Source organism: Larus michahellis, chromosome 1 (assembly GCF_964199755.1).
Source record: "Larus michahellis chromosome 1, bLarMic1.1, whole genome shotgun sequence".
Taxonomy (NCBI): domain Eukaryota; kingdom Metazoa; phylum Chordata; class Aves; order Charadriiformes; family Laridae; genus Larus; species Larus michahellis.
This window is the reverse complement of record NC_133896.1, coordinates 113,416,757-113,444,623: the sequence shown is the minus strand read 5'-3', so window position 1 is coordinate 113,444,623 and position 27,867 is coordinate 113,416,757. Positions and strand designations below refer to the sequence as shown.

The 27,867-nt window shown below is 38.9% G+C and overlaps 1 protein-coding gene across 1 annotated transcript in view; it reads left to right on the top strand.

Moving 5' to 3' along the window:
* Window positions 1–2,968: 2,968 nt before the first annotated feature.
* SAMSN1 (SAM domain, SH3 domain and nuclear localization signals 1) overlaps window positions 2,969–27,867 on the top strand; it is an 81,023-nt gene continuing 56,124 nt past the window's right edge. Inside the window, exons 1-6 of the mRNA XM_074599576.1 lie at window positions 2,969–3,066; window positions 9,406–9,446; window positions 11,872–11,909; window positions 13,345–13,431; window positions 17,993–18,060; window positions 22,678–22,746. Coding sequence (XP_074455677.1) covers window positions 3,058–3,066; window positions 9,406–9,446; window positions 11,872–11,909; window positions 13,345–13,431; window positions 17,993–18,060; window positions 22,678–22,746 — 312 coding nt within the window. The 5' untranslated portion in view covers window positions 2,969–3,057. The remainder of the gene's footprint in view (window positions 3,067–9,405; window positions 9,447–11,871; window positions 11,910–13,344; window positions 13,432–17,992; window positions 18,061–22,677; window positions 22,747–27,867) is intronic.

Sequence of the window (27,867 nt, the reverse complement as noted above, 5' to 3'; positions counted from 1 at the left end):
ATGGCATTCTCCTGGAGAAACTGGAGAATCATGGCATAGACAAGTGTACCCTCCGCTGGATAAAAAACTGGCTGGATGGCCGTGCCCAGCGAGTTGTGATTAATGGAGCAAAATCTGGTTGGCGGCCGGTCATCAGTGGTGTCCCTCAGGGCTCAGTTTTGGGGCCAGTCTTGTTCAATATCTTTATTGATGATCTAGATAAGGGGATTGAATGCACCCTCAGTAAGTTTGCGGATGACACCAAACTAGGTGGGGGTGTTGATCTGCTTGAGGGTCAGAAGGCTTTACAGAGGGATCTAGACAGGTTGGATCAATGGGCCAAGGCCAGTGGGATGAGGTTTAATAAGGCCAAGTGCCAGGTCCTGCATTTTGGTCACAGCAACCCCAAGCAACGCTACAGGCTTGGGGCTGAGTGGCTGGAAAGCTGCCCAGCAGAAAAGGACCTGGGAGTGTTAGTGGACAGCTGGCTTAACATGAGTCAGCAGTGTGCCCAGGTGACCAAGAAGGCCAACAGCATTCTGGCTTGTATCAGGAATAGCGTGGCCAGCAGGAGCAGGGAAGTGATGGTGCCTCTGTACTCGGCACTGGTGAGGCCTCACCTCGAGTGCTGTGTTCAGTTTTGGGCCCCTCACTACAGGAAAGACATTGAAGTGCTGGAGCGTGTCCAGAGGAGAGCCACCAAGCTGGTGAGGGGTCTGGAGAACAAGTCCTATGAGGAGAGGCTGAGGGAACTGGGCATGTTTAGTTTGGAGAAGAGGAGGCTGAGGGGAGACCTCATTGCCCTCTACAACTACCTGAAAGGAAACTGTAGAGAGGCAGGGGTTGGCCTCTTCTCCCAAGGGAATAACGACAGGACCAGAGGAAATGGTATGAAGCTGCAGGAAGGGAGATTTAGATTAGATATTAGGAAGAATTACTTTACTGAAAGAGTGGTCAGGCACTGGAACAGCCTGCCCAGGGAGGTGGTGGAGTCACCATCCCTGGAGGTATTTAAGAAACGTGTAGACATGGCTCTTCAGGGCATGCTCTAGTGCCCAAGATTATTGGTTTGTGGTGGGGTGTTGTGGGTGGGGTTGTGGGTGTGGAGTTTAGTAGGTGGGTGCTTTTTCTTTTTTTGTGTGTGTGTGTTTGTTTGTTTTTTTTTTTTTTTTTATGTGGTTGGACTCGATGATCTCAGAGGTCCCTTCCAACCGCTAAGATTCTGTGATTCTGTGATTCTTCTGTCTCCCTATCTCTTTTCCTTCTCTTATTCTTGCTCTTTTCCTCCCTTCTCTCCTTTACTTATTTTTCTTTCTCTCTTTCTGCCTTCTTTTTCTCTTTTCTTACCCTCTTCTTCTCCTCTCTCCCTCTCTCTACTTCTCCCACTCTTTTCCCCATGTTTTTCTCTCTCTCATGCTCTCTCTTTCACACAAGCTCTCTTTTATGCTTCCATTTCTTAATTAAATACTCTTTTCGCCAAAGTATTATTCCTTATTGAGGGAGAAGTATATGGTTACATTTTACATTATAGAACCCCGGAAGTCTGTAACGAGGTTTTAAACTCACCATTTTTGTCTAGAAATGTTTGATCCACAACTTCAGATCTGGAGTCTGAAACACCATTGCTACATGGCAACATAGTTACAGTAAGAAAAAATAATATTCTTATGAATAAATGCAGTTGCTGTGAAAACCCAGGCTCAGATGGCTGTTAGGAGCACAAGCCCTGTGTAATGTCCTTCATAAGCCATGTGCCACTTTCTCAGGAAGCATTAACTCATTAGTTCCTAGAATAAATTCCAGTATATAACTCGAGTATTTTCAAGAGGTTCAACTTGCAATATTTCTCCCACAACATTTATCTTGGCTTATCAAGAATCTAGTAGACTGAAGCAAATAAAGATCCATAGATAAACTTTGTGGTTACAAAAACGAGTCACATCTTTGAACTGCTGTTTCACCAATCAATAATATTGCCTGTAAAACTTCACATATTAACAATATAACTGCAAATATACATCTGTGTTTATCTTCTGTATTAGAGGAGCAAACGCTTTTAAATAATAATATACCGTGTTAATTTCAATGGTGTTGCTCTGCTGTAAGTCTCACTGCTGTAAATTTGATTTATTCCTTAATTAATGCAGTTAAAATCAGTAATCAAAATTCATTGGGAAAATATTCATTGCAGATCAAAGTGGCAACATCTAAAATCTAGGATTATTAGTTAGAGTGTCTTTAGTTTTGCCATCTGCTTTCTTTTAACTCTTGAATTATGGAATGGTGGGGTGTAGATGTAGTCCTGTCTTTTGGAGCTGTGGGATAAATGTGAAAATCTTAGTTTCTGTTAAAATGCTTATATTCTTGCTCGTTGGAAAAAAAGAACATTTACATGTGCACTATAACTTAGAATTCAAAAATTTGAATGCAAATGGAATGTATTTTTAATTATGGCCATTCTCATTATCTTGGGAGCCTAAATCATGACTCTGAAATTCTGGGAGCTGGCAGCATTTTTGCCATTTATTTTTGAGGAATAGGGTTACCTTCTGCATCAAATCAACTTTTTCCCATGAAGAAGAAGTGCTAATTGTAGAAGTTTTTAATAGTGTATATAGAAATTGGCATGGTTGATAGTTTTCATCATTTTCACAGGAATTTTCATGTAGTATTCAGATGGAGATATACACCTGATTTTACCCATTCTGAGCAGTTAATATTCATTTTTGCTGCACCTTCAGCTTTACCCCTGCCTATCTGTGTAATTTAAGCCATGATGCTGTGAACTCCAGCATTAGGAAAGAATTAAGTACAGGATTTCAAAAGACAGGGAAGGAAAATCACTCTTTCTATTTTGTAAACCACAGAAACTGTTTGCTTTTTTAATTACTATTATTGTAATTTTTTTACAAGTGTTCATCTTTGAAAATCTGTTTAAATATATTTTAGGAGGGCTCAATGGACAGCTTGTATGAACCTGTCCCAGAACATCAAGAACCCAAGGATACAACTACTACTGAAAGCCGGGCTAGCAGTCCAGTGACCGTGCATGTAAACTGTGGACCACCTGATAGGTCTATGTCTTTGGTAAGTAAAATCTATTTGCAAAGTATGCAATTTATTTTGAAAAAAAACTATTGGTTTTTTTTATGCAGGCACACATGTGTTCAGCTGGCTTAACTGCCAGTTGGAGCTACTTAGGCTCTTTGTAGCCACTGTTCAAATCTCATCCCTGTAGCCAATGACCTGATTTCTGTCCAGTCTTAACAAGCACACTTGAAAAACAGGTCATGAGTTTCTATACAGCTAGCAGCAAAGTGAGATTAGTGCAGCTTCACTGTACGAGGGAATTTCTCTTTGTAAGTAATAGCATATGAAAATGCTGCGTACACATATTAGTAGAGTTTGTCTCTACAGAATATACTATTGGTGTCTTTTGTTGTCCTTTTTATTATCAAAAAAAGGCATTTCTAAAGTGTGAGTTGTATTAATTTTGTAACTACTGACAGCATCTGGAATAACCTTTACATTTTACAAGACTTCATTGGGTAAACATGTGAAGGGGCTTGTCTTCTGATTTTTTTTTTTTTCTTCCTACATAATGTTACTCTACTTAATCCTTTATTATTGGTATGTTATTGGTATAATATATCATTGGGGCTTTGACAAATACTTTAACGTAATATACTAAATTTCATAATCTTTTTTCATTTCTTAATCTCTGTTCTCTTCTTTACAATGCTCCTTCATTTATAATTACTATCTCTATCTATAGCAACATATGATGCAGTCTGGCGAAGGAATAAAGAGAAAACGGGATGTTTATTATTCAAAGACGACAGATTGTCCTCCCTTCAGAAATTATGCCAGGCTTTACCCATACGCACTCTGGGTTAGGTATCATGTACCTATGAGACTGCTGGGCCTAAGGTGTTGCAATATCACAAAGCGGATTTGCACACAGGATTTGCGTGAAGGGAGTGCTGGATAGAGTGGGATAGGAGAAAGGCTGGGAATTGTGGCAAGCATCTATTGAATTCCTAGAGGAACGGAAATAACTTATTCTTCTCAGACCCTTCTGCTGCAACCATCTCTACTCCGCCCATGTCTCTCTCTTCCAGATAATCACCTTGGTGATTTACATAATGGTCCTGGTTTTGAGAGCATAGCAGTGCAGAGATCTCAAGATGATTCCTCATAGCATCAGTGCAGATCTATGAGTGTGGGCTCTGAAATGTGCCTGCATTATAATTTTACTGTAGTAGGTGGGAGATGCTCTCCTGTGGGAAAGGTTTCTCCCCCTTATCAGGTTGTGACCTTGTTACTATAAAAAGGAGCCAGCTCTACTCTGTTCCAGCTAAGCGTGTTTAATCATGGTTGTGAAATATGGCTGTAACCTGATGCTAGCATGCTTGCAGTATTTCAGTTGTGTGAAGCTCTAGCTATTTGACTAGGGCTGTGTTACACAACTATGTTGAAACATGCCATTCTACTGACAAAGGTGGACATTATAGTTCAGCTCCTACATCTCTCCAGTCATTTTCCCCTTTGCTGTGACTACAAACCAACTTAATAGTTAATGACAACTACACTAGTATTTCTTTGTCCAATAGACATTTATCTACTAGGAACAGAATTTAGACAAAGTAAAACAAAAAAATGAAAGCAGGTTTGTTTTCTGGTTTGTGCCCAGCATGCCGCATATGACCTCCTAATATACTTTGCAACAGATAGCTACCAAAAATTATCCTTTATCTTCTCAAGGTATGGTAGAGACACATCCCTAGCACTGTGCTCTGCACCAGGTTTTCAATGTGTAAGACTAAGAATTAAAAGTGCAGTGATAGTTTACATCAGGCTTTTTGTTTCTTGCTTTTTCTTGTTTTGTTCTGTTTTCTGATTTGACAGCATTACTTCAGAATCTTCATCATATTAGTATAGAGTTAGGTTTCATAAATTTTTCAGCGGAACAAAAGTAATCAACCTATTCAATACAGAACTTTATTTTCATTGAGACAGCCTAGAGGAGCAGGTTTGCTACTAGTGTAAGATTAGAAACCCTTGGAAGTTAATTTGAACCCATTGTAGCAAAATGCTTTTCTCACTGCTTAGTGCATGGCACTTGGTAGTCCATGAAGATACATGTACAACAATGAAGAGAAAAATCTAGCACTTTGGTTTCTGCTGACTGTTATCGTACATTTCTGTCTTCCTAAAGAGGATATTTTAGTGATGGCACATTTATTCATCACTAATTTAAATTTCATTGTCAATAAAAGTAATGGTAAATGGGTAAGCAAACTCTTGGCTCACTAGATATTAACAAGAAGCTTCCTAAGACTGGCTGTGGGTTTTATTTTGTTCTGTTTTGAGATAATATTCAGCTCAGCACTTAACTAAAAATAACGGCTGGATGCTGTGTCACTGTGCTGGCTGTAGAATCAACGTGATTATTTATAAAATACTCTCTAGAAATGGAAAACAAGATTAGTGATGACGTGTCAGCAGTAAGACCTATGGAAAAATGCCGCTAAGGCCAAAGGACTATGTGTAGTCTTATCTGCTATTTCTAGCATGTGAGTTATTAGACCTACACCTTGGATGAAGCCGTTAAGCTTATTAACTGAGCCCATTTGTACTTCTCTCCCATTTTTAATTCCGTCACTTGGTTCCAGGCTGCGGGGAGGCCCCCACAGCATGATAGATTCAGGACATTATTGGCTCCCTCAGGCCCTGATTCAGCCATCTATCATTATTCAGTAATGCACATACTTAAGTGCACTGCTAAGTAGGTATGGGCTTGACTGTATGTTTAAATGGTTGGTTGAACCATGGCCGTGCAGATTCCGCAGAGCTGTTAAATCTCCTCAAGTCGGAGCAGCTCGGCACAGCACATTTACTTTTTAGGAGGCTTTGCCCCTTCCTTTTTTCTATACAACTTCACAGATCAACAGGGCAGGCGTTCAAGGTCTGCTCCCCTCAACTTAAATGGAGGCTAGTGCTAGAGGAAATTTGTCCTTATACCGCAGCAAGGTAGTTATTTTCTTGCAGTTATCTTGTCTGTTGTGATTTGTCCTAATCATAGTTGGGCTGTGACACTCTTCTGGAGACGTGGGAAATACAGGGTACTGTGGTCACTGAAGCTGTGTAGAGCATAATTCAGTGAACATACTCTTTGAGCACCTTTTTGAACCATGATTATTTTTGCTCCTGGACAAACATCTGCCCAAACAACACTTCCCGGATGAATAATAATCTTTCTTCCATGTACACTGTTCTTCTCCTTCACGTAACTTAGAAGACCTGTTTAGTAAACAAAATGTTTTGCCTGGGATGTTCCCACTCTGGGTTTCTATGGTGCTGTCATGTGCCTGTTATACACACTCACCTTTTGATTTTAATCCACTCAAGGAATTGGCCTGTTAACTTTTTGGTTATTTTGGCTATTGCTCAGCTTCAGTAATATTCTCAGACAGAAAGAGCAAAAATAGATTTTTGGAGTTGATTTTGAAGCTTATACATAGCAAAGTTGAATCGGATCTTCCTCAGAAACAGTTTGAATTATAAGGGTGCTCTTGGCCTTAACTATGCTATTAACTGGGAAACTGAATTTCTACCTTTTGTAGCTTGGTGTTGCAGTCTTCTACCTCATGAGCTGTCTTAAGCTTCTCAAGAAAAAGTCTTCAGTATTACAACTATTTTCATATATTTCCTGTCAGATTGCAATCACGAAATGTCATGAGATCCACATATTTTTCAACTGCTGACCGTGATATGATCAACTACCCTGTATATCAGAAAAGTGCCAAATAATTTATCAGTCTTTCTAAGTCATTGCCAGGAAAATTATAATCAGTCATGATACCTGCTTTAATCTGCAGTGTTATAACTGGCATTTGATTCCGGTGAGGGAAAGTAGAGAGCTCGTTGTCTGAAACGATCATTTCCCTCTTTGCCAGTCTTAACAGGTGCAGGAGCTCTAGCTTTCTCAGCCAGCTTGTAAACACCAGAGGGACTCATTCAATTCTTTAATTTAGAGTTATTCGATAAAAGCAGGGAGGAAAGTACTTTATTAAGAATTTCATAATGTTGAATTTCCACGTGTGCGGTTTGTTTTTAGGAAACAGATCGTTCATATTTGGGATAAGGAAGGAAAGAATTGTTCCCATAAACAAGGTAATTGTGCTCTTCAGAGAATCTGGAAGGTAGAGTGTAGATTAAACTTAATTTACATTCTAAGATAAAACACGTTTTTAGAACTTCTTCACTCCTAGTTTCAGATTAAAGTTACGTAGGATTTTAAGTGCAGTCAAATACTGAAAAGATACTTAAAAAAAAAAAAAGACTTAAAAAAAAATACAAACGAGTAATTTATTCTTGTAGCCCAATTTAGCCATCTGATTCAGACATAGCAGGAAGAGGGGTGTCAAATAAAAGGTGCCATTTTTAAATGGCATTTTAAACCCACTGTCATATTTCATTGTGGTACCGCGTCCCGTGATATCCAGTGAACTCACATCAGTATCACCTCCATGTATGATGTAATGCCATACATGTATGTTTTGCTGGATTTTAAGAAATCGATGCTGAAGCGTTGGTTTCAAATCATGGAGCAAAAGATTCAACCTACGATTCTATGGTTCATGTTCCACACCAGGTGTTTGGCATGTGAAGATGTGAATTAATAGTCTTTCCGGGTATATGGCCACACTGAGGGCCCTGTGTCCATTTTTTCCCCTGTAGCATATACAGATTCTGACTTACAATATCCTCTGGTCTCTGACCTCTATGCATAATGCTTCCTTTAACAAACCTCTTTGAAATCAAGTATTTGAATTTTTTAATGAGGTGTTGACACTACCCTTTTAGAAGGGCCTTAAAATCACATCAAATCAAAACGATCATTTTTCAACTTCTCTGTGTGCCTGTGCACCTCCTCTAGTCATTTCTTCAGAGCTACTGAAAAGATTTGTCCCAGGATTAAAATGCTAAATTTTTTCTCAGCAAGAAATTTATCTTACATTGCTTGCAGTATTTCAAAGTCGATGATAAATTCTGTTTACTCTTTTGATCTGTGCACAGCATCTGTGAACAGATCTATACACGCAAAAAAAAAATTCTGTGGAAACTGGATACAATTATTAGCATTCACAAATGTCCAGGCGCTAACAGGACCTCCTACGCTCAGCTAAAATAACCTCAGTGCAGTAAACCAGCCTTTCCTTAATGCGCTTTCCTGAAGCAGCTTAAAAAAAATCTATAATGGGTTTCACTGAGAGGAGGGGAAAAATATAAAATGCTCAATTATGCACTTACATCGTTTTATGTAGTACATGTTTTGGCTTTTCATCATGCAACCTGGATGACATTTTTAAATTACTGTGGTCAGAGACATGCAGATGTAGACAGTGCTACACGAAGGAAATAAATTAAACATAAGAATATGAGAAATAGGTCCATACACTGAAGTTTTCATATTTGTAAAATAATGAATGGTTATATATTTTTTTAATGTCTCTTGTTGCACAGCAGATTGAAGTGGCATTCATCATGGACATTTTTATTCCAGTTTCGTTTCTGCTTTCCAGGCTGGAAGAAATAGATATGAAAGTGATACAGTGCTTTGATATTCTGTCTCAGGAGATATCAAAATAGTATAGGGATCAGAGATCTGTTCTGTCCTAGCTTGACATCCTCAGGTTTTCTTAAAGATAAAATTAACTTCAAGTCCCAGGGTAACTGTGACAGCAAAAATGCAGTGAGATGTTTTGGCATCACTTGCAGAGTGAGGCACCCTTTTCTTCACTCTTTCAACACCCACATAACTCTTCTCTTCCTTCCCACATCTTGTCAGGGTACATGTCATCTGGGCCCTGGGGGCTGTATGATCTTGCCTCCAGGACAGCGCTGTAGTCTGATTCGGTGCCCCTCAGAGCCTTGCCAGGCCAACTTGTACAATTTTCAATTTTACTTGCAGAGTTTCCTGCTCTCTTCCACATTCCTCTGCGGGTAATGGGGTCACAGAGTCTGCATTCTTCTGCATCCCCCAGAAAGCCACACCTCATTGTAACGTGTGTGTATTTTATCCTCATAAAATTTGAAAGAATCATACTATAGAAGAAATATGATATTCATCTTTGGGGTGATAGTCTTGTTCTGTTTTTTCTGGGGTATTACAGTCGTCAGCTTCTTGGGAACCATGGATATTGAAGCCTCCTAAAATCAGGACACATAACTACATATATTCTCTGCTGCACTGTGTCCTCCACAGCTTCAGCTGTTGGAAAAAGACTGGAAATTTTAGTGGACATCCAAAACATGTATCCAAAGTACATCATTCATTGTCTTTCCAGTGAGGAAAATGTTATGTTTGGATTAAACATTTTTTTGATTTTCATAGACTTTTTTTCTCTATCTTTTTAAAAGGAATTTCCTGACTTTGAGAACACAGTGACCAAAAAAAGAAAGTAAGTTGAGACCTGTTTGAGGTCTACACAGTGTCACTATGTTTGTCTGTACCTTTCCTCCTTGTTGTTTTATTAATGTTTGTCAATGTTGATTTAATTCTCATAGTGTACATGTATTAATGTTGCAGCTGGAAAGCAAGTAACAAGCTTGTAATGCATTACTAAAGCTCTTTTGCCATGATTTTTTCATATACATAAAGATTTCTTCCAAAATATCAGAACCAGGGCAGCTAAAATCAAACGCAGTTAATCTGAGCTTTGTTTAACCATATGTCTGCTTTTCTGAAAGATTGAAGTGGTAACCTATTTTGTAGCATGTTTGTACCATTGACCTTATAATCTCCTGAGGAGTTTTTTGTTTGTGTTTTTAATCCAAGTAAAAAAATCAGTTTGCAAAATGATTCAGATAAAGCAGGTCAGACTGTATTTCATCAAGTATATTTGTGACAGCAGCATGCTTTGTATCCACTCATTAAGACACAATGCTAAAGTGGGCTAATGATTAATATATATTAGTAAGCAGAGGAATTTATTATAAAATTTCTTTTTTGGCTTCAGGTTGAAGGCTATTGCATTACTGAAGTAGTCCCCTTCAGATGAAATCTGAAATCCTGCCTAATGGAATGATAAAGACAGATCCTAATCTGTCTGGCTGTGACAGACATGAAAATCCCTGGACACTTTTATTTATTTTATTTTATTTTTCATTTTTAGGTGGGGTTCCACTAAAATCAGAAGATCAATGTTATCTATGTCTGTTGCTGAGAAATGTCAAATTAGATAAAGAATTCAAAGAAAATTAAGAGCTCTTTTGTCTTAAATAACAGTTTTAATCTATTTCGGTCATCTGATAAAAACGCTAGTAACTTATCAACTGAAAACACAGAGATGTATACACTCAGAGCTGTGAGATCTCAGTTATCTGTGACCAGCCAGGGCCCTGTGAAAATGCTCCCAAAATTGCATTAACTAAAGTATGGACATAACTTTATTATTCATGGTTTTCTCATTGTTCTTTAACACTTTTAAGGAAGCCAAAGGTAGGTCTTACCCGAGATTTATCCTACCAAGTGCTACCAAATGATGCAATCACCTGGCTGCCTAAGCGTCTCTTGCTTAGAATACAAATAGCAGTCTATAGCTGCAGTGTCAAAACTTACAATGCAAATAAAACTATTCTGTTCTAAAACTAATCCTATTCTAAATGAATTATCAGAATTTAGAAGGGTTGTCTAGATCATTTGACTAAATATAAAAAATGAGTAAGCTGGATGAAGATAATTTCACTCAACATGAAAAGATTTTGCAATGAAAATTGTTTCGTTTTGAGTGTCCAGCCATCACTACATGACAACCCCACTGATAATGCACAAATTTTCACCTTGGACTTTTCTGTAGATATGGAGAAAGTGAACGAGGAATTACCATTCTCTTTTTCTTACTACCAGGCAACACAGAAGCAGCAAATGAAATACAGTAGCAGAAACAAAGCAAACAGAAGTGTGCCTTATTTAGGCAGGAAGAATTAAATTGTGGAACTCTGGAAGCAAAAAAAATCCAAGTGGTTTCAAGAGGAACTAGTGCTTACAAACCTTAAAAACCCAATAGTTCAGTTGCACCCGCTTGCTCAGGAAACCCTTTAGCACCTACATGCCTGAAGCTGGGAGAAGGATCCCAATTTTTGAGCTCTTTCCCTTTTGCTGATCGTCGGCACAGATTAAAGAGTCCCTGGTTGCATCTAGTATAACCTTCTGGCTTCATCCTCTAGCTCATAAATTACTATCCATTGGGTTTTTTATGAATAAAGTGAAACAAATTAATTCACAGCGTAAATCTGTGTTAATTCAAAGATTTCTTTTTCTTCAATTAAGTTAGTATATTCTTTAAGTCATCGTTTATAAACCACTGACCACAGATGGAAGAATGAATTGGGACTATTTCTTCACGTACATGTTCAAAAAGCTCAAGGTTTATTTGGGCAATAAAATGTCACTCAAGGTCATGGGGATGGCATGTTCATATGTAGCTTTTTGGTTCAATCCATTATTATGTGACCAAACTTCAGACACAAATTTCTAAAAGTTGTAGGACATTTCAGATAATATCTAAAGAAAAGTATCTCTTATTTTCTTCCTGATCGGCTCCCTGATTCAGTCATGAATTCTTCATTCCAAAAAGAATCTTGAATAACATGTTTTTCCAGAAAAACTCAGAAGCCTTCGGAGCTTTGTGTGGCATGTGGGAGTAGATGATTGGGTGAATGAGAAAAGCCAAGTAACTCCAATTAAAGCCAGTGGGAATTGTACAGCTAAATCCCTGTGCCCTGCTTTGAAGAATTAGGTTGAAAATATCCATATTTGATTAAATGTGCTTTCGTTTTTCATTCTGACTTTCAGCTAACGGTAAATTCTTTTAATTCTTTTAGATCCATCCAGAAGTCCATGTCTGAAAATGAAGCATTTGGTTAGTAACTGCTTAAATCATTTACTATATGCTTTCACAGAACCAACTTTAATTAAGGGTCTGATTTGCTTTACAGCTGTTGCAGCAAATGCAAAGGAAAGGAAAAAATACAGTTAAGCTATCAATATATTCCCCCCACACCTTCACAAATACATTTGTAGGTAGATACAGAAAAAAATTAGTTAAACATTTAAAGAACGTTTTATGGGACGGCATGAGAAATACTCAGCAGTGTTTCTTGTAATCATTTCAATAAAAAATTCAAGTATCTCTGATCTAACCAAATTCAGGTCCCTGCCCATTCCTATATCAAACTTCTTTGCTTCAGTTTTCACAAACAAGCTCACCAAAGAAAAAATTCAGGTTTTTTTTTTTAAACCTGTCCTGACACTGTGTATTATTATCCAAACTTGTGTTTCAGTGGGTTCTGTTTTGTAAATCCTTTGTGGGAAATAATCATCAGTTTCTTAAAAAGTTAAAATTACTGGGCTTTTTTTCAGTGAGTGCTTCCTGTTAACATTCTATTATTTATTCTCTGGAGCTTGGGTTTAGTTGTTGCATCTAGCCCTTACTGAGTAAAGTGGTTATTATATCTGCCTGTAACAATGCAGCAATATTTCATAACAAGGCCTCTCAGATAGATGAAAGTTCCCCTATTTTAAGACTTCATTCTGTAGCCCCACACTGGGAAGACTTTCATGCAGGACAGTATCACTTGGTCTGCAGCATCCAGGCTGTAATGAATTCCCATCATTTGACAGAATCAACATGTGCTTTCATAAAGAAAATTTTCTGACATAGAGTGAAACCTAACATTAAAAAAAACCCAATCAACCAAACAAACAAAAAAAAAATGAAACCAGAAAGCACAAAAACTTCATGGTTATCAACATGCTGTGAAGCATGAGGGCTTTGAAGTTCACTGAGAGAACAGAAGAATAGCCATCTTGTACTCAAAGCCAACCTAGTTTCTCCCATTCAAGCTGAGACAGTATTTGCCTCGGAGCACGCGTGACATAGATGTGGGCATCTTTGATGCTACTTCTTGCTAACACGCTAGCTTGTTAACTGTAAAATTAAATAATATTTATACAATTCCTGGAAGCAAAATAAAGGCACAGATGTTCTGTGGGCTCCTAGGTCCTAAAAGCAGGGCTAAGATAACAAAAATTCTGATCATGTTTTAACAGTGTTAAATGAGATCTTAGACAGCAGCAAAAGATGATAAAACTTGAAGTCTGCCCACAACAAATACCATCCGTCCATCAAATTTCATATATTGTGAAATCATCAATTTATTTCTGTGTTCAAGCAGACACTACAGTGTTCTGCAAGCTTGTTTGATTTGCATTCTGATGCTATTTTTATAGACTTTCCTGTTATTTCACAGGTTTGCTATGAATTCAGGTGACTGCTCTCTGTCCTTTTACTTTAGACAGGAAAAATGTGAATGGCACACTTTGGCAGGGTTCCAGGAAGTCGCAGAATGATTCGTACATCAGAAGGCACTGTCAGCTTGAAGGTAATTGCTAAACATATTTCAGCTGATTTTGCATTTTCCACAAAGTATTTTAAAGGGCACCCAGGAAAATTTTTCATTTTTCACCAATAATCTAGCTAAATAATTTGTCAAGTCCTTTTGAGATTTTTCTTGTCCCTAAGGCGGGGGAGGGGAAGTAGTTAAAATAAAGCTTGCCTTAAAACTGGGAAGCTAAGAATACACTCTGTGAGCAATGAAGTCTGTAGTTCACAGACCAAAGAAGACTTCCACTACAGTAAATTGCCATAGTCTCGCTGTATAGAGCTTGCTAACTGTAATATGAGCCTACAGTAGGAATTCATGTTCCCTGTATACTTTACACTGCTCCAGGTATCCAACAGGGAAACAGTAACTTTTCCCAGAAAAAAACTTGTGACGCATGCAACAGAGAGTTGGCAAAATTTTGTAGGCAACCATTTTGTCCAATTCTCTTTCTAAAACTGTTTTGACCAACTTTGTTGAAGCAACCTTACAGCTAATATATGGCAAATTGCTAGTGACATTGTTTAAGAGTTGATCGGTATAAATTCATTAAAATAACTACGAGAAATAACAAGTAAGCAGTCACTTTGTCTATTTAAACATAAGCTGGACTTTTAACAATCAAAATGCTTTGAAAATCTGCTTAATGTTGCTTCCAGGAATGTATTTGTATTTGTACATTTCAAAGTCAAGGTAGATACATTGTAGTTGCCTGATCAGACCAAACCAGACAAGATTCAGCAGAAACAGAAACCAAGATATGTGAGATTTTAAGGGGATGTGTGTTTTGTTTACTACTTAGGCCATCAAAGTGGGAAGATGGCCATTGTCTTAACTTTTAATATCTACTCTACAAACGGTCTAGATATCATCCACTGTTAGGAGATTCCACTGTTACCTGGATATGCCAAAGAAAGCACAGGAGAGGGCACCTCTGGATTTCATTCACTTCACCGCTTGAAGTAAACTCTTAAATGCTTGGTAAATAGATCTGAATTGCAATACCTATTGTGTTTAGCCGTGTATGGCAAATTGGGTTTCTTGGAACAAGAACCAGAAAGAAGAGCTGTCAGGAAAATTTAGAGGAACTCTGCTCTTGTGATGAACTCATGAGGGGAAAAGGGACCTTCAGTGAGTCTCATTGGCTTGCAAGGGAGAAGGTTGTAATGATAGGTGAAAGAATAATGAGTCATTTCTCTCCAGACAAGTCTTAATTTTAACCAAAACCATTTTGGAATGATTCCTTTAACTACTCCAGAGGTTGTCAGTTTGGAGGTGGAAGAAGGCCGAATAAGAAAACAGAAGTTTTTGACCTTGCTCCAGAGTCTTTTCTACTCAAGACTTTTTTTTACCCTTTTAAATATCCAAAGCATGCAAAAGAAGCAGTGCACATTTTAAAAGCTGACAAGTGTTGTAATTGAAGGGCAGGGGCCCAGAGGGAACGGGAAACAAAGCTGGCAGCTAAATAAAAATCTCCCTTTCCCTTACTGCAGTAAAATGATTTGAAGGGAAGTCCCCTTCACACAGTGGTGAAAACCATTGCAAGGAGATTTACAGTGTATCGCTATTGACCGAGATAATTTGTCACTATTGATCAAACATTTCTCTTAACAGAGATAATCCTTCAAGGTCTCCAAGTCTATTGCATAATATGAATTTCTGTTAGATATAACAAGCCATGTGTGGTGGCCAGCATAGACTTCTCTGCTTACTTCAGAGCTGTATTCACAGACCTGATCCAAATCTCACTGAAGTCAATGGAAACACTTCTATGATTACAGGACAGTGACTTTCTTCTACAGACTTGATGGTTACAATAAAACTAAAAGCTTTTCCAAAAAGTATGTTACATTCCAAAAATCTAACATAACTGACCAGATTTTAAGATGTCTCAAGCACCTGCAAATCTCCTTGAAGTCAGTGAGGGCCAGGTGTCTGACAATACAGTTGTTTATTTAAATATAGAGCTTTGGTCCTTAGTGCTTCTGTGTGTGTAACCTCTACAAAAATCAGTTTTCCAGACTGATAAGGCAGTAAAAACGTATATATCCCAGAGACACAATAGTGGGAATACCTGTTTTTGCTCCCAAGCCCAAATCCAAATCATCAGCACCAGATTTTCCAGCCCAAATGTACCACTGTTGAAAAAGCAGAATATGCAAGTCACAGTCATCAGGCTTCTGTGAAAGATCATTACAGAGAAAAACAGAAAAGAAAAGACACCTCTCAGAGTCAGCGTACATAATTCTTCACTGCTCCTAATAGTAATAGTAGTACTCCACAGTACAGTGACTGGTGCCCATCGCCACACTAGGAAGAAAAGAACATTGCAGCTTACTTATTATCTTCTTTTTTTTTTTTTTTTTTTTTTACCCATATACCCTATTCCATCCTTCAGTGATTTAAGTGAGTACTGTGGATAGATGTTATTACGGCTAGCAAAAGGGATCATGGTTGTGGGGTGGGGGAGGATCACTAAGGTTTGCTTTAATAACTTGCTGTTGTTTATTTGGTTTTGACCAAAATTACATTAAAACAGTGTCACTGGAAGTAGTTATTATATATTGCCCCACGGTTATCTGTGATTCAGCTGCAAACGTCTACCAAGTAATACTATTTTGGATGAAACCGTAAGGGGACTTGTGGACACGAGACTTAAGTTTTAGAGTACACTTACAGAGCAGAGGGGCATGGTGTGCGGAGATGCCTGCAGGGGATGAAAACAAATTAGCCCAAGGACCAGAAACAACCCAGTTATGTTAAACTGGCGTTGCATAAGCACTGTTTGACTTCAGTTATGCTGCTTCTAGAAGACCAGCTAGCTCTATATTTAATAAACAACTGGATCATCAGACACCTGGCCGTCAGTGACTTCAAGGAGATTTGCAGGTGCTTGAGACACCTTAAAGTCTGTTCAGTAATGTTAGATTTTGGAATGTAACATACTTTTTGGAAAAGCTTTTGTTTTTATTGTAACCATCAAGCCTGTAGGAGAAAGACACTGTCCTATAATCATAGAGGCTCTTACAGAAGCCTCCAAAGGCAAACTCATGCAATAAAATTTTCTGTGACTCATTTTTCCTCTTCCTGTTGACGCACATGGCAAATAAAGGAAACTCTTTGATGCTGTTTTCTATGCAGCTCACCTACGGTTTCAAGGCAGAACAAGTATATTAAAAGAATGCTGCTCTTTTTTGCACAATGCCCACATCATAATTTCTGAGTTTAAACAACATTCAAGTTGCAAAATTGTAAGGAATATTGTTTGTTACTGTGTTACAATTTTTGTCTGCAGAGGATTTTCTTTTCGGAAAAACAAAAGTCTCTTGATTCAGAATTTGCTTTAAAAATAATATATGGAAATTTATGCAGTAACTTGCAGCCCTAAAATTGTTTCACTCACATGAGTTTAGAGTGTTTAGGCTAGCTTTACACACATTGTGGTCTCATTTAATTCCAACATAGGTACAGACGTTTTGAGGACTGAGATCTTACGTAAATTGAACATAAATTTTCATGGTCATGTTCAAACACTTTTTTTCATTTGATAGCTGAAGAATCTCATTCACTTGGAATTATCCACTGAATTAATCTTGCTTTTTCTGTTGATTGTAGACAAAACAAAGTAATCAGTCTCACCTGCCTACAGTTAGCCTTTGTGAATCTGTATGTTAAATTAGCTGTCCTTTCGCAAACAGGAGAATTACTGATGCTGTAAGCTATTCCTCAGCAGCAATAAGGAGGCCAAATTAGGATTCATGAAAAAAAAAAAAAGCAACACATTCCTACTGGTTTCTAGTAACTTTGGAAAAATAGGATAGAACTTTGGGCTGTGGTTAGCAGATAGTTTTTCTGTTGCTTTTTTTTTTTTTTTCTGCAAAATAATTGAGTGCCTCTGATATCTGTGTTGATGGAATCATGATGGAATGATCACTAGGGCCTTTCTAGAACAGTATAATGGTGTATGTTTTGCCTTAAGAGTAAATCTTTCAAAGTAGACTTACTAAAAGTAAACTTTTCAAAGAGTTGTTTGACGTATTATTGCTTATTGTTGTAATGAAGGTAAATAATTTTCCAATGTTTCCAATGTTTTCCAATGTTTCCATTAATTTCTTGAAAGAAATGGGAGAATGTTCATCCTTTGAAAGCTATTCCTAATCTAATCTAAACTAAACAGATCTAAATTACAAAGATCCTTTTTGCCCAGGACTGCTTTTTTTTTATATGAATGGTCTACACTCTTCTGCTATAGATTAGCAGGGCAAGAGGAAGCACTTGGTGGGATTCTGGGTTACTAAACTCTGAGGACTAAGTACAGATGAAGAAATAAGCATGAATGAGTTTTCTTTATGTGAGTCAGTTTGCCAATTTGTTCTGTAGTTTTACTTCAAAGCAGTTTGAGATAAAATGCATGCTTAAATGATATAAGATTAACTTCAGAGAGTCAAAATGTCAGTTTAAAACATCAAGTGCAATTCACATGGTATTCCTCAGAACAACTTAAACCAGGACATTTAAAGCATGTTTTCTTTTTTTTTTTTCTTTTGGTCATAATTCACAGAAGATAATATTATTGGTGATGGGATACATTTTCTGCAAGGAAAGAAGATAGAAGAAACCACATGTCAGGTGAAGGAACTACTCTGCTTTTAAGAATCTAAAATTTCATTCAAATAAAATGTGTATTTCTTGCTTTCATTCAGTATTTGCCTAGCCTAAACTTCATACTCAGTATGCCTGTGTATTTTAGAAGCTGAGTTTAAAAGAAAACTTTGGTGACTACCTCAGTGTTGCACCATTATCATTATGCAGACCATATGGGTTTTAATACTCAGAAAACTTTTTTCTTTCCCTGAGCTAATATGTTTCTGCTCAATCGATGTGCTGCAGTTGTGTCTAGCACGATCTATACGAAGTGTTTAGATCAGTCTTGCATGATCCATATTGGCATATGTATCCTTATGCTTGCTGAATTTCTATAAACATATACCCTATCTCCTCTTCATAATACTGCATAAGTTATCCCACTAGTACGAGCAATTAAGGAATTCTGACCCTTGGGTTTGCAGGATAGTAATAACATAAAAGTAGGTAACAATCCATCAGCTGGTGAGCAGCAGAGGGATAGAAAGAAGGACTTGCAGCTCTGGAATTATAACAACTGTCATTTGCTTGCTATTTCACTTGCAGTCCAATGTTTGCCCTGACAATAATGTTACTTAAAGGGCCAATTCGTATCTGTTGCAAATCAGCTTAGCTCTGCTGGTTTCACATGACACAACAGTTTACGCAGTTTGGGAATCTGACTAAAAGTGTCTAACACACACTTATATATGTATATGTGTGTGTGTGTCTAAATAAGGAATTAATACAATAAATTATTTAAAAGCTGAAAATCTGGTAAATTTTCCTTTACCGAAGAATGTTGCATTCAAGGTGAGTATTAAATTTTATAAAAGGCTCCAAGTTGAGTTTCCTCTGCTGTTTCTGTACAAAGTCAGGAGTCCTTTTGGATGTTTAGGTTAAAAGAAAGAAAAAGCTGTACATGCATCACCCTGAAGGCATCTGAGATAAGACAGAGAGCTGTGAATACCTAGACTTCAGGCAGTGCTCAGCTCCAGTGTAGGCCAGAGACATGATCTGGCTTAGAAAGGAGACGAGTCAAATGATCTGTGTATCGGGGGACAGACGACCGTCTTGGTGACTTTAAAGCCAGTATGTTCCAGGTTTCTCCTGCTTTCCCTCAGGGTTTTATGTGTCTCTGTACTGTTAGTTTGTTCCCATGATAACCTCCTCTCCCCGCTGCCAAAACATAGGTTGGGAAGAAGTTTTCTCTTTTGTATCTCTCATTCTGTTTGTCTGTTCTCTTCTTCTCACCTTCTAACTATTAGGAAGACAGATTATTCTTTGACTTCCCACAGCAGTTCTTCTCTTGGTGTGAGGGATCTCTGGCTCTGCCCCTATCCTGTCATGCTAGCCTCTGAGCTGTCTCGTGTTAAGATACTAGAGGCCATTCCCCAGACATGATAGAATATAGAAGGAAAAGGGGAAAAAAGAAATAACAGTCAATAAGGCCTATGTTTGCTTTAAAGTATAAGTTTCCTTAAAATCCCTTGAATCATCTCCCCATGAATCATTTGCCCCATTTTAAAAGCAAAGTGCTATTTTTGACTTCTATAATTTTTTGAAGACGCTTTTTGGGACACGTGACTAATGAGTTGTAGAGACTTGGATACCTCCAAGCTTTGATACCAATTTAAGACTTATTGAACTTGCTTTTTAAAGAGTTCATTTTTATGACATTATTTTTAGTTTTAGTGATTATTACCCCTGGCCTTCATTATCATCAAGATAACATTGATATAATGCCCTTCTAAGCTTCCAAAATAGCATGATGATGTCTGTTTTCATTTGCTGTACTGCAGCATGCATACAAATAAGGAAGTGCTGAGAAAACAGCATTATGGGGGAAGCTCTCACACTTTTTCTGCAAAATTGGCACAAATGAGTGCCCTTATGAAGTGCCTGTATGCTGATGCACACAGCATGGGGAACAAACAGGAGGAACTGGAGGGCTGCATGCAGTTGCAAGGCTGCAGTCTCATTAGGATTACAGAAATGTGGTGGGATAGCTCACAAAACTGGAGTGTAAGCTGCCATGGATGTCACTCCTATCTTCAAGAGGGCCAGAAAGAAGATCCGGGGAACTGCAGGCCAGTCAGTCTTATCTCAATCCCTAGGAATGAGATGGTGCAAATCCTCCTGAAAACTGTTCTCAAACATATGAAGGAAAATAAGGTGTTTGGGGGCAGTCAGCATGAATTTATGAATTTATGAAATAGAAATCATACCTGACCAGGCTGGGGGCCTTCTACAATGAAGTGACTAGCTTTGTGGAAGAGGGGAAAACAGTGGATGTTGTTTATCTTGACATTACTAAGGCTTTCAACACTGTCCCCCATAACATCGTCATGAACAAACTAATTAAATAGGGACTAGAAAAGTGGACAGTGAGATGGACTGAAAACAGATTGAACTGCTGGGCTCAAAGGAATGTGATTAATGGCTTAATGTCCTGCTGGACATCAGTCCCTAGTGGTCTACCCCAGGGGTCGATCCTGGATCCGGTACTGTTTATCATCTTCATTAATCACCTGGGAAATGGGACAGAGTGCACCTTTAGCAAATTTGCACTCAGTGTAAAATTGGGAGGAGTGCCTGATGCACCAAGTAGTGCTTGGCCATCAGAAGGCCTCCAGCAGATTGGAGAAGTGGGCAAACAGAAACCTCATGAAGTTCAATAAAGGGAAGTGCAAAGTCCTGAACCTGGGGAGGAATAACCTCTTCCCCTAATGCAGGCTGGGGACCAATTGGCTGGAAAGCATCTTTGCAGAAAATGTCCTAGTGATCCTGGTGGAAACAAAGTTGACCATGAGCCAGCAATGTGCCCTTGGAGCAAAGAAGGCCAACATCCTTTTAGGCTGCATTAGGCAGAGCATTTCCAGCAGGACAAGGGATGTCACCCTTCCCCTCTGCTCAGCAGTGGCGAGATGACCCACCACATATGCGTGCTGGGTTCAGTTATTGGCTCTCCAGTACAAAACAAACAGGGAAAATAATGGAATAAATCCAATGAAGGGCCATAAGGATCATTAAGGGACTGGAGTATCTGTCTCATGAGGAGCCTGGGGCAAAGAAGGCTCAGGGGGATCTGGTATATGTGTACAAACATCTCAGGCTGGGAGTAAAGAAGACAGAGCCAGACTCTTCTCAGTGGTGCCCCAGGACAGGATGAGAGGCACAAACTGAAATACAGAAAATGTCATTTAACATAAAGAAAGCACTTTTCTATTGTGAGGGGATGTCAAACACTCAAAAACTCTTCCCAGAGAGGCTGTCTAAGTCCATCTTTGGAGACACTCAAAACCTGTCACGACATGGACCTGTGCAACTTGCTCTGGTGGACCTGCTCTGAGCAGGGAGTTAGGCTAGACAATCCCCAGAGATGCCTTCCTTCCTCAGCTAGTCTGTGTGAGTCTGTGATTCTATGAGACATGGAAGAGCCAAATTTACAAGCAAGAATCAACAGAATAGATTGAACATTTTAGGGTTTTTTCCCTAAAAAAAAAAAAAAGAAAGAAAAAAGAAAAAAAAAGAAAGAAAATAAGCTTCCCTGAGTGCTTCACAAAAAGTTTAATCCCTCTCCATTTCCTAAATAGATGCTCATTTCATTCCATTCATTCTGTAAGTGCTGGAAAACAGGGACTTGGAACAGAAGTATCAGTTGAGGAACACAGCATGAACAACACCGTAATAATTGTACCTTAACATAAAAAATAGCTTTACTTTATGCATTTATTTTTCATATCTTTGCTCTTGTTTGTTCATGTCTAGCAGGGCTCCCTTGATGGCCCAAACCCTTTGTAGCATATTGTGAAGGACATAAAATATGAAGTAATACAGTCTTTGGGCTAATACATTTTCAAAAATGTTTCATGCCTCATTTCTCACGTAAATTCTTAGGTTGCATTCAGCCTTCAAAGTGTCATTCATATTCATGAAGAAAAAAGGCTAGTGTTCATTACTTTCACTGATAAGCTATAAGCACTGTCAGGCTTGCCCACTAGGGACTGCATCAGTGCCCCAGGGAAAGTGTATTCTCATGGTGTTCCTATCATGAGGACATTGTGACCAAGAAATGGATTATAGGCAGATGATGAAAGTATATATAGTCTTGTCTTTGCTTAGTTGTGAGGATCCTCCCATTTTCTCTGCATTGTTAATCCAATTCAAACTCACACCCTTGGGACTCAACATCGCTGGCAAAATGAGACGAACTGAAAAAGACCCTTTTCAGAAACGCATCAGTGACACTTGCTCTTCAGCTGGGGGGTTGCTGCTGAGGAAAGTCTTCTGTGGTTTTCCTGCTCATTGAGAAAGGAGAACCAAGATCTAGGATGAGACCCAAGCATCCCATGAGATAATGCGCGGCTCTGCCATTGTACCACATAGGTTATGATGTCTCCAAGACGTTATTGCGTCCCAGATAACTTAGGAAATTAAGACAGCTTAATATCAAACTGATTTCAATGGGTGTCAGCGGGTGTATGTCAGCCATTGCTTTTATATGCACACAGTTGAAAGACTGCTGAGCTCTCAATCTGTATTCAATGACACGATACTAATTACCTTTTTCATCTTACTTACGTTGGATTTTTTATTTATGTTACTTTTCTTACCATCTAGGTGATAAACTATGAGCAGTGGATTCCACCACGAGTTCACAATCCAAGTGTGGCTGGTAATAGTGAAATGGTGAGTTGCCATGAAAATGTTTTTTTTTTTTCATCAGCAGCTAGCAGCCTGGAAGAACATGCTGGTTTAGTAGGATTTCCTCTACTGTATGTTGCTTCCCCAAAAGTTGGAAGATCTTTATCCATATTCGTGGTACTAATTGTGATATCTCTTTATCTTCTATAGAATACCTTATTATTGCTCTGTTATTAATCATGATATTTCTTTGTCTTTTATAGAATATTTTATTATTGCTCTGTGATCCCCAGGAGAAAATTTGCCCATAATCCTAGCTTGCTTAGTTTGAATCTGCAGTCATTTTTGAGTAGCTGGAGTACCAAACTAAAATAATGGGAATATTTAAAGGTTGGATATGTATGGGCAGGAGCACACGGAAGAAGTTTGCGCAGTGCATGTCTCTAGATTGGTTGACTGTGGCTTTACTGACATTTTTAACATAAAATTTATCCAAATTCAGTGCATTTTGCAGAACTAACTCTTTGTATAAACAGAGCAGAAAGTTCTCTATCATCATGTACTATTTTAATATTCACTGTGTGCAGCAAGGGTATTACTGAAACTTTCAAAAAATTTCTATGATACATAATGATAGCACCATTGACACAGTAAACATACAGTAATTTTTGTCTTCTCACTATTACACTGCACTCTGAATTTAAGTGCATAGGTAATTATGATGAAATCTTTGCAGTTCTTTGGGAGAAGGCAAATCATTGAGTGAAAATCACAGAGATTAGACTCTGCCATGACTAAGTTCTTTATGCTGAGAAGTGACATGCTGTGCAAGTACTTTTATTGAAATTAATGCAGTTACACCCAGGAAAGAGAATGCTCAACAGGACTGAGATTCCTGGAATCTGACCAATAGTGGTTTACACTTAGCTTCCAAATTGCTGTATTTCTGTCACCAGGTTAATCCCCATAACATCTCAGTGAGCAAAGATTTCTAAGGTATTTAGAATATTTTAGGATAAACTGGAAACAGTTTATCAGACACAATTTAGGTCTTTTTTTCTGTAATATGTTTTTATAAGTCCATTTTTAAAATGTGTATTTTTTGTCCATAAGTATTCATGCACACTTCATACAAATTATTTGCAACTAAAGGGCAGCCTGTGATTTATTTTTTACACAATTCATATTTATTTGTGGTGTGACATGATTTTGCATGACTAAAACCTGTTAAGCAGGGAAATAAAGAATACTCTTGTTCATGATGGGAGTTCTTTCCTTAAAGACAGCTTTGCTTATAGATTGGGCAAAACACAAGCACAGCTACAATATTCAAGTGAGCAAAGGCTCTGATCCTAGAATATAGTGGGGTGGGGGAAATTTAAAAGTCTTTAAATGTGTTTTAAATTAACAGCTTTTTATGAGTGGAGATGTCCTGCTCTGTGCACTGGTCTTCAATATTGCCCCATAGTTCCTTTTGGAACATTCTTACCCTTCCACAGATAAGGAAGGTACTGGAAGTAGCATACTCCAAATTAGTGTACGTTACTGGTCCAACCAGTAGCACTGCACATTCTATCACTGCACTTCCTTCTCTCATATCCTGGACAGTGGCAACCAGAGATACCAGATTCCGGATAACACAAATAGCAAGAAGAAAATTGCCTAAAATGAGAGCATAACATTTAACGGTGTTTTCTCACTTTTATGCATGCTTTCACTAAGCTGTGTCTGAGGGTTGCCAGGTCAATACACCAAAACTGTGACACCAGGATTGTCAGTTCACCTGATAGTCTGCCTGGTTTCTACATCAAAGAATATATTACCTCTGTTTGGATAGGCAGCTAAACTTCGCGGGGAAGGCCGTGGACATTGTCTATCTGGACTTTGGTAAGGCCTTTGACACCGTCCCCCACAGCATTCTTGTGGAGAAGCTGGCGAATCATGGCATAGACAAGTGTACTCTTCACTGGGTAAAAAACTGGCTGGATGGCCGTGCCCAGGGAGTTGTGATTAATGAGGTGAAATCCTCTTGGCGGCCGGTCACCAGTGGTGTCCCTCAGGGCTCAGTTTTGGGGCCAGTTTTGTTTAATGTCTTTATCAACGATCTGGATGAGGGGATTGCGTGCACCCTCAGTAAGTTTGCAGATGACACCAAACTAGGTGGGAGTGTTGATCTGTTTGAGGGTAGGAAGGCTCTGCAGAGGAACCTGGTCAGGCTGGATCGATGGGCCAAGGCCAATGGGATGAGGTTTAATAAGGCCAAGTGTCGGGTCCTGCATTTCGGTCACAACAATCCCAAGCAACGCTACAGGCTTGGGGAAGAGTGGCTGGAAAGCTGCCCAGCAGAAAAGGACCTGGGGGTGCTGGTGGACGGCCAGCTTAACATGAGCCAGCAGTGGGCCCAGGTGGCCCAGAAGGCCAACAACATTCTGGCTTGTATCAGGAATAGCGTGGCCAGCAGGAGCAGGGAAGTGATCGTGTCTCTGTACTCGGCACTGGTGAGGCCTCACCGCGAGTACTGTGTTCAGTTCTGGGCCCCTCTGTACAAGAGGGACATTGAAGTGCTGGAGCATGTCCAGAGGAGAGCTACCAGGCTGGTGAGGGGTCTGGAGACCAGGTCATATGAGGAGAGGCTGAGGGAGCTGGGCATGTTCCGCTTGGAGAAGAGGAGGCTGAGGGGAGACCTCATTGCCCTCTACAACTACCTGAAAGGAGGTTGGAGAGAGGTGGGTGTTGGCCTCTTCTCCCAGGTGAATAATGACAGGACCAGAGGAAATGGTCTGAAGTTGCGGCAGGGGAGGTTTAGTTTAGATATTAGGGAGAATTACTTTACTGAAAGAGTGGTCAGGCACTGGAACAGCCTGCCCAGGGAGGTGGTTGAGTCACCATCCCTAGAGGATCCCCTAGAGTCTCATCCCTAGAGAAACGTGTAGATTTGGCACTTCAGGGCATGCTCTAGTGACAGAGATTGTAGGGGTTTTTTGCGTGTGTGTATGGTTGGACTCGATGATCTCAAAGGTCCTTTCCAACCATGAAGATTCTATGATTCTATGATTCTGTGATTCTATGATTCTATGATTCTGGATTTGAACGCTTAGGTTAACCAAAATAAAATACTGGAAATTTAAAAGCTGTCTCATCACTAACTGATACTGCATGAACTTTTTTCTCCATAAAAGGGGGTTACGGTATTTATTATTTAATCATGACATTTCACTAACAATAGACTCTACCAAATGAGTGCTTTTAAGGTAAAGATGATTACAGTTTGCCATTAATATAATCATCTGAATAGATTATATTCCATTTATCTTGATATCTCCATGATGGAAATCCCAGATAATAACTCAAAGTCATCATATTGCTTTTGTATCGTTACTTACAAGTGAACAAATGATTATTACTACAAGAGACCTTATATTAGAGCAATATTAGCATTTTAAACCCACTGTGATTTATTTTGCAAAGACATCTCACAATGAGACACTGAAAAAGTACACCTCAATTTCTCTCTTTAGCTAAGCTAAAATTGCAGTAGTACTAACTTGAATTTGGAAGAGTAGAAAGGAGGCTTGAAAAGCAAATCGGAACATGACTAATCTAAGGAGGCTTGAATTTGGCCCACAGTGGTTGATGAATACTCAGATACAAGCTGTAAAAGGGCCCTAATCTAAGGTGGTTCTGCTGAGAACTTATCCTACAGTGAAGATCCTCAAGAAGATATAAAGGGTTTTAAACTCAAAACCACTAGGTTTTATTAGTCTACAAAATACAATAATTAATTCTTCAAATGGCAGAAATTCAAAGCACCTAGGTTTTGTCTGTATTAGTAACTAGCACAGAGTAATATGTGAGTATCAGCACAGCAGAACAGTTGGTGCTGACGAGCTGGTGTCCACAATATATGCATTAGGGGGAATCTATCTGTGTCCACATCCTCTCTGTTGGACACCCAATAGTAGCTGGAGTTCATCAACTGAACTTCTGGAAAGCATCTTTCATCTTAATTTTGTCTGCTATGAATTCAGTTTGTGGCACTTTGAGACCAAAATGCAGCTTACAGGGATAGCTGTGAAATTCACTTCAAATCTATGCCCCTGATCAAAACTAAAATACTAATGTAGCCGTAACTTACAAAAGACACTGGAGACATGAAAAGGTGTTTACATTCAACTCTGTGGCTTCCCATTACGTTCCAGTGGTTAAGTCCCAGTTCTCAGGACAGTCTACAGTCTTCAAGGAATGTAACATGCTACTGAGAAGAAGGAAGTCTAAAGCCAAGTGCTGTCCACCATGGGGGCTTCTGCATAGAATCATAGAATCATAGAATTGTTGAGGTTGGAAGGGACCTTTAAGATCATCAAGTCCAACCTTTAGCCTACCCTGACAAAAGCCACTTCTAAACCATGTCCCCCAGTGCCCCATCTACCCTTTTTTTAAACACCTCCAGAGATGGTGAATCCACCACCTCCCTGGGCAGCCTATTCCAATGTTTAATAACCCTTTCAGTGAAAAAATGTCTCCTAATATCTAATCTAAACCTCCCCTGACGTAACTTGAACCCGTTTCCCCTCGTCCTATCACTTGTCACCAGGGAGAAGAGGTCAGCCCCCATCTCTCTACAACCTCCTTTCAGGTAGTTGTAGAGGGTGATAAGGTCTCCCCTCAGCCTCCTCTTCTCCAGGCTAAACAACCCCAGCTCCCTCAGTCGTTCCTCATAAGGTTTGTATTACTCACTGTGTTTAGCAAGAGGAAGACCCTAAGCTCCTGTCCTTAAGGAAAGAAGTCAGCATAGCTCCACCAGCATGAATGGAATCATGCTAATTTACATCAGCCACAAAGGAAGCCATTAAAGGTGTATCTAGAGGCAGACTAATAATAAAAATACGGTTTTACATAGATAAGAACACTTCATCAGAACAGTGCCTGAAAGAATAAAATAGTTTCAGATTTTTTTGTGTTTACTTTTACACGTGAGTGTATGTTTATTTCACTAAGACATGCTTGGTTGAAGACATTTTCTAATATTCTGTTAGTCCATTGGTCTTACACGAGGAGGGTATACCAGATTCTGTAGGCTATTAAAACCCCATGCCAATTTTCAAGTGGACCAAAAAGAACCGGTGGTGCAAATCATTAGGTACAAACCTTTTCAAGGTTTGAAAT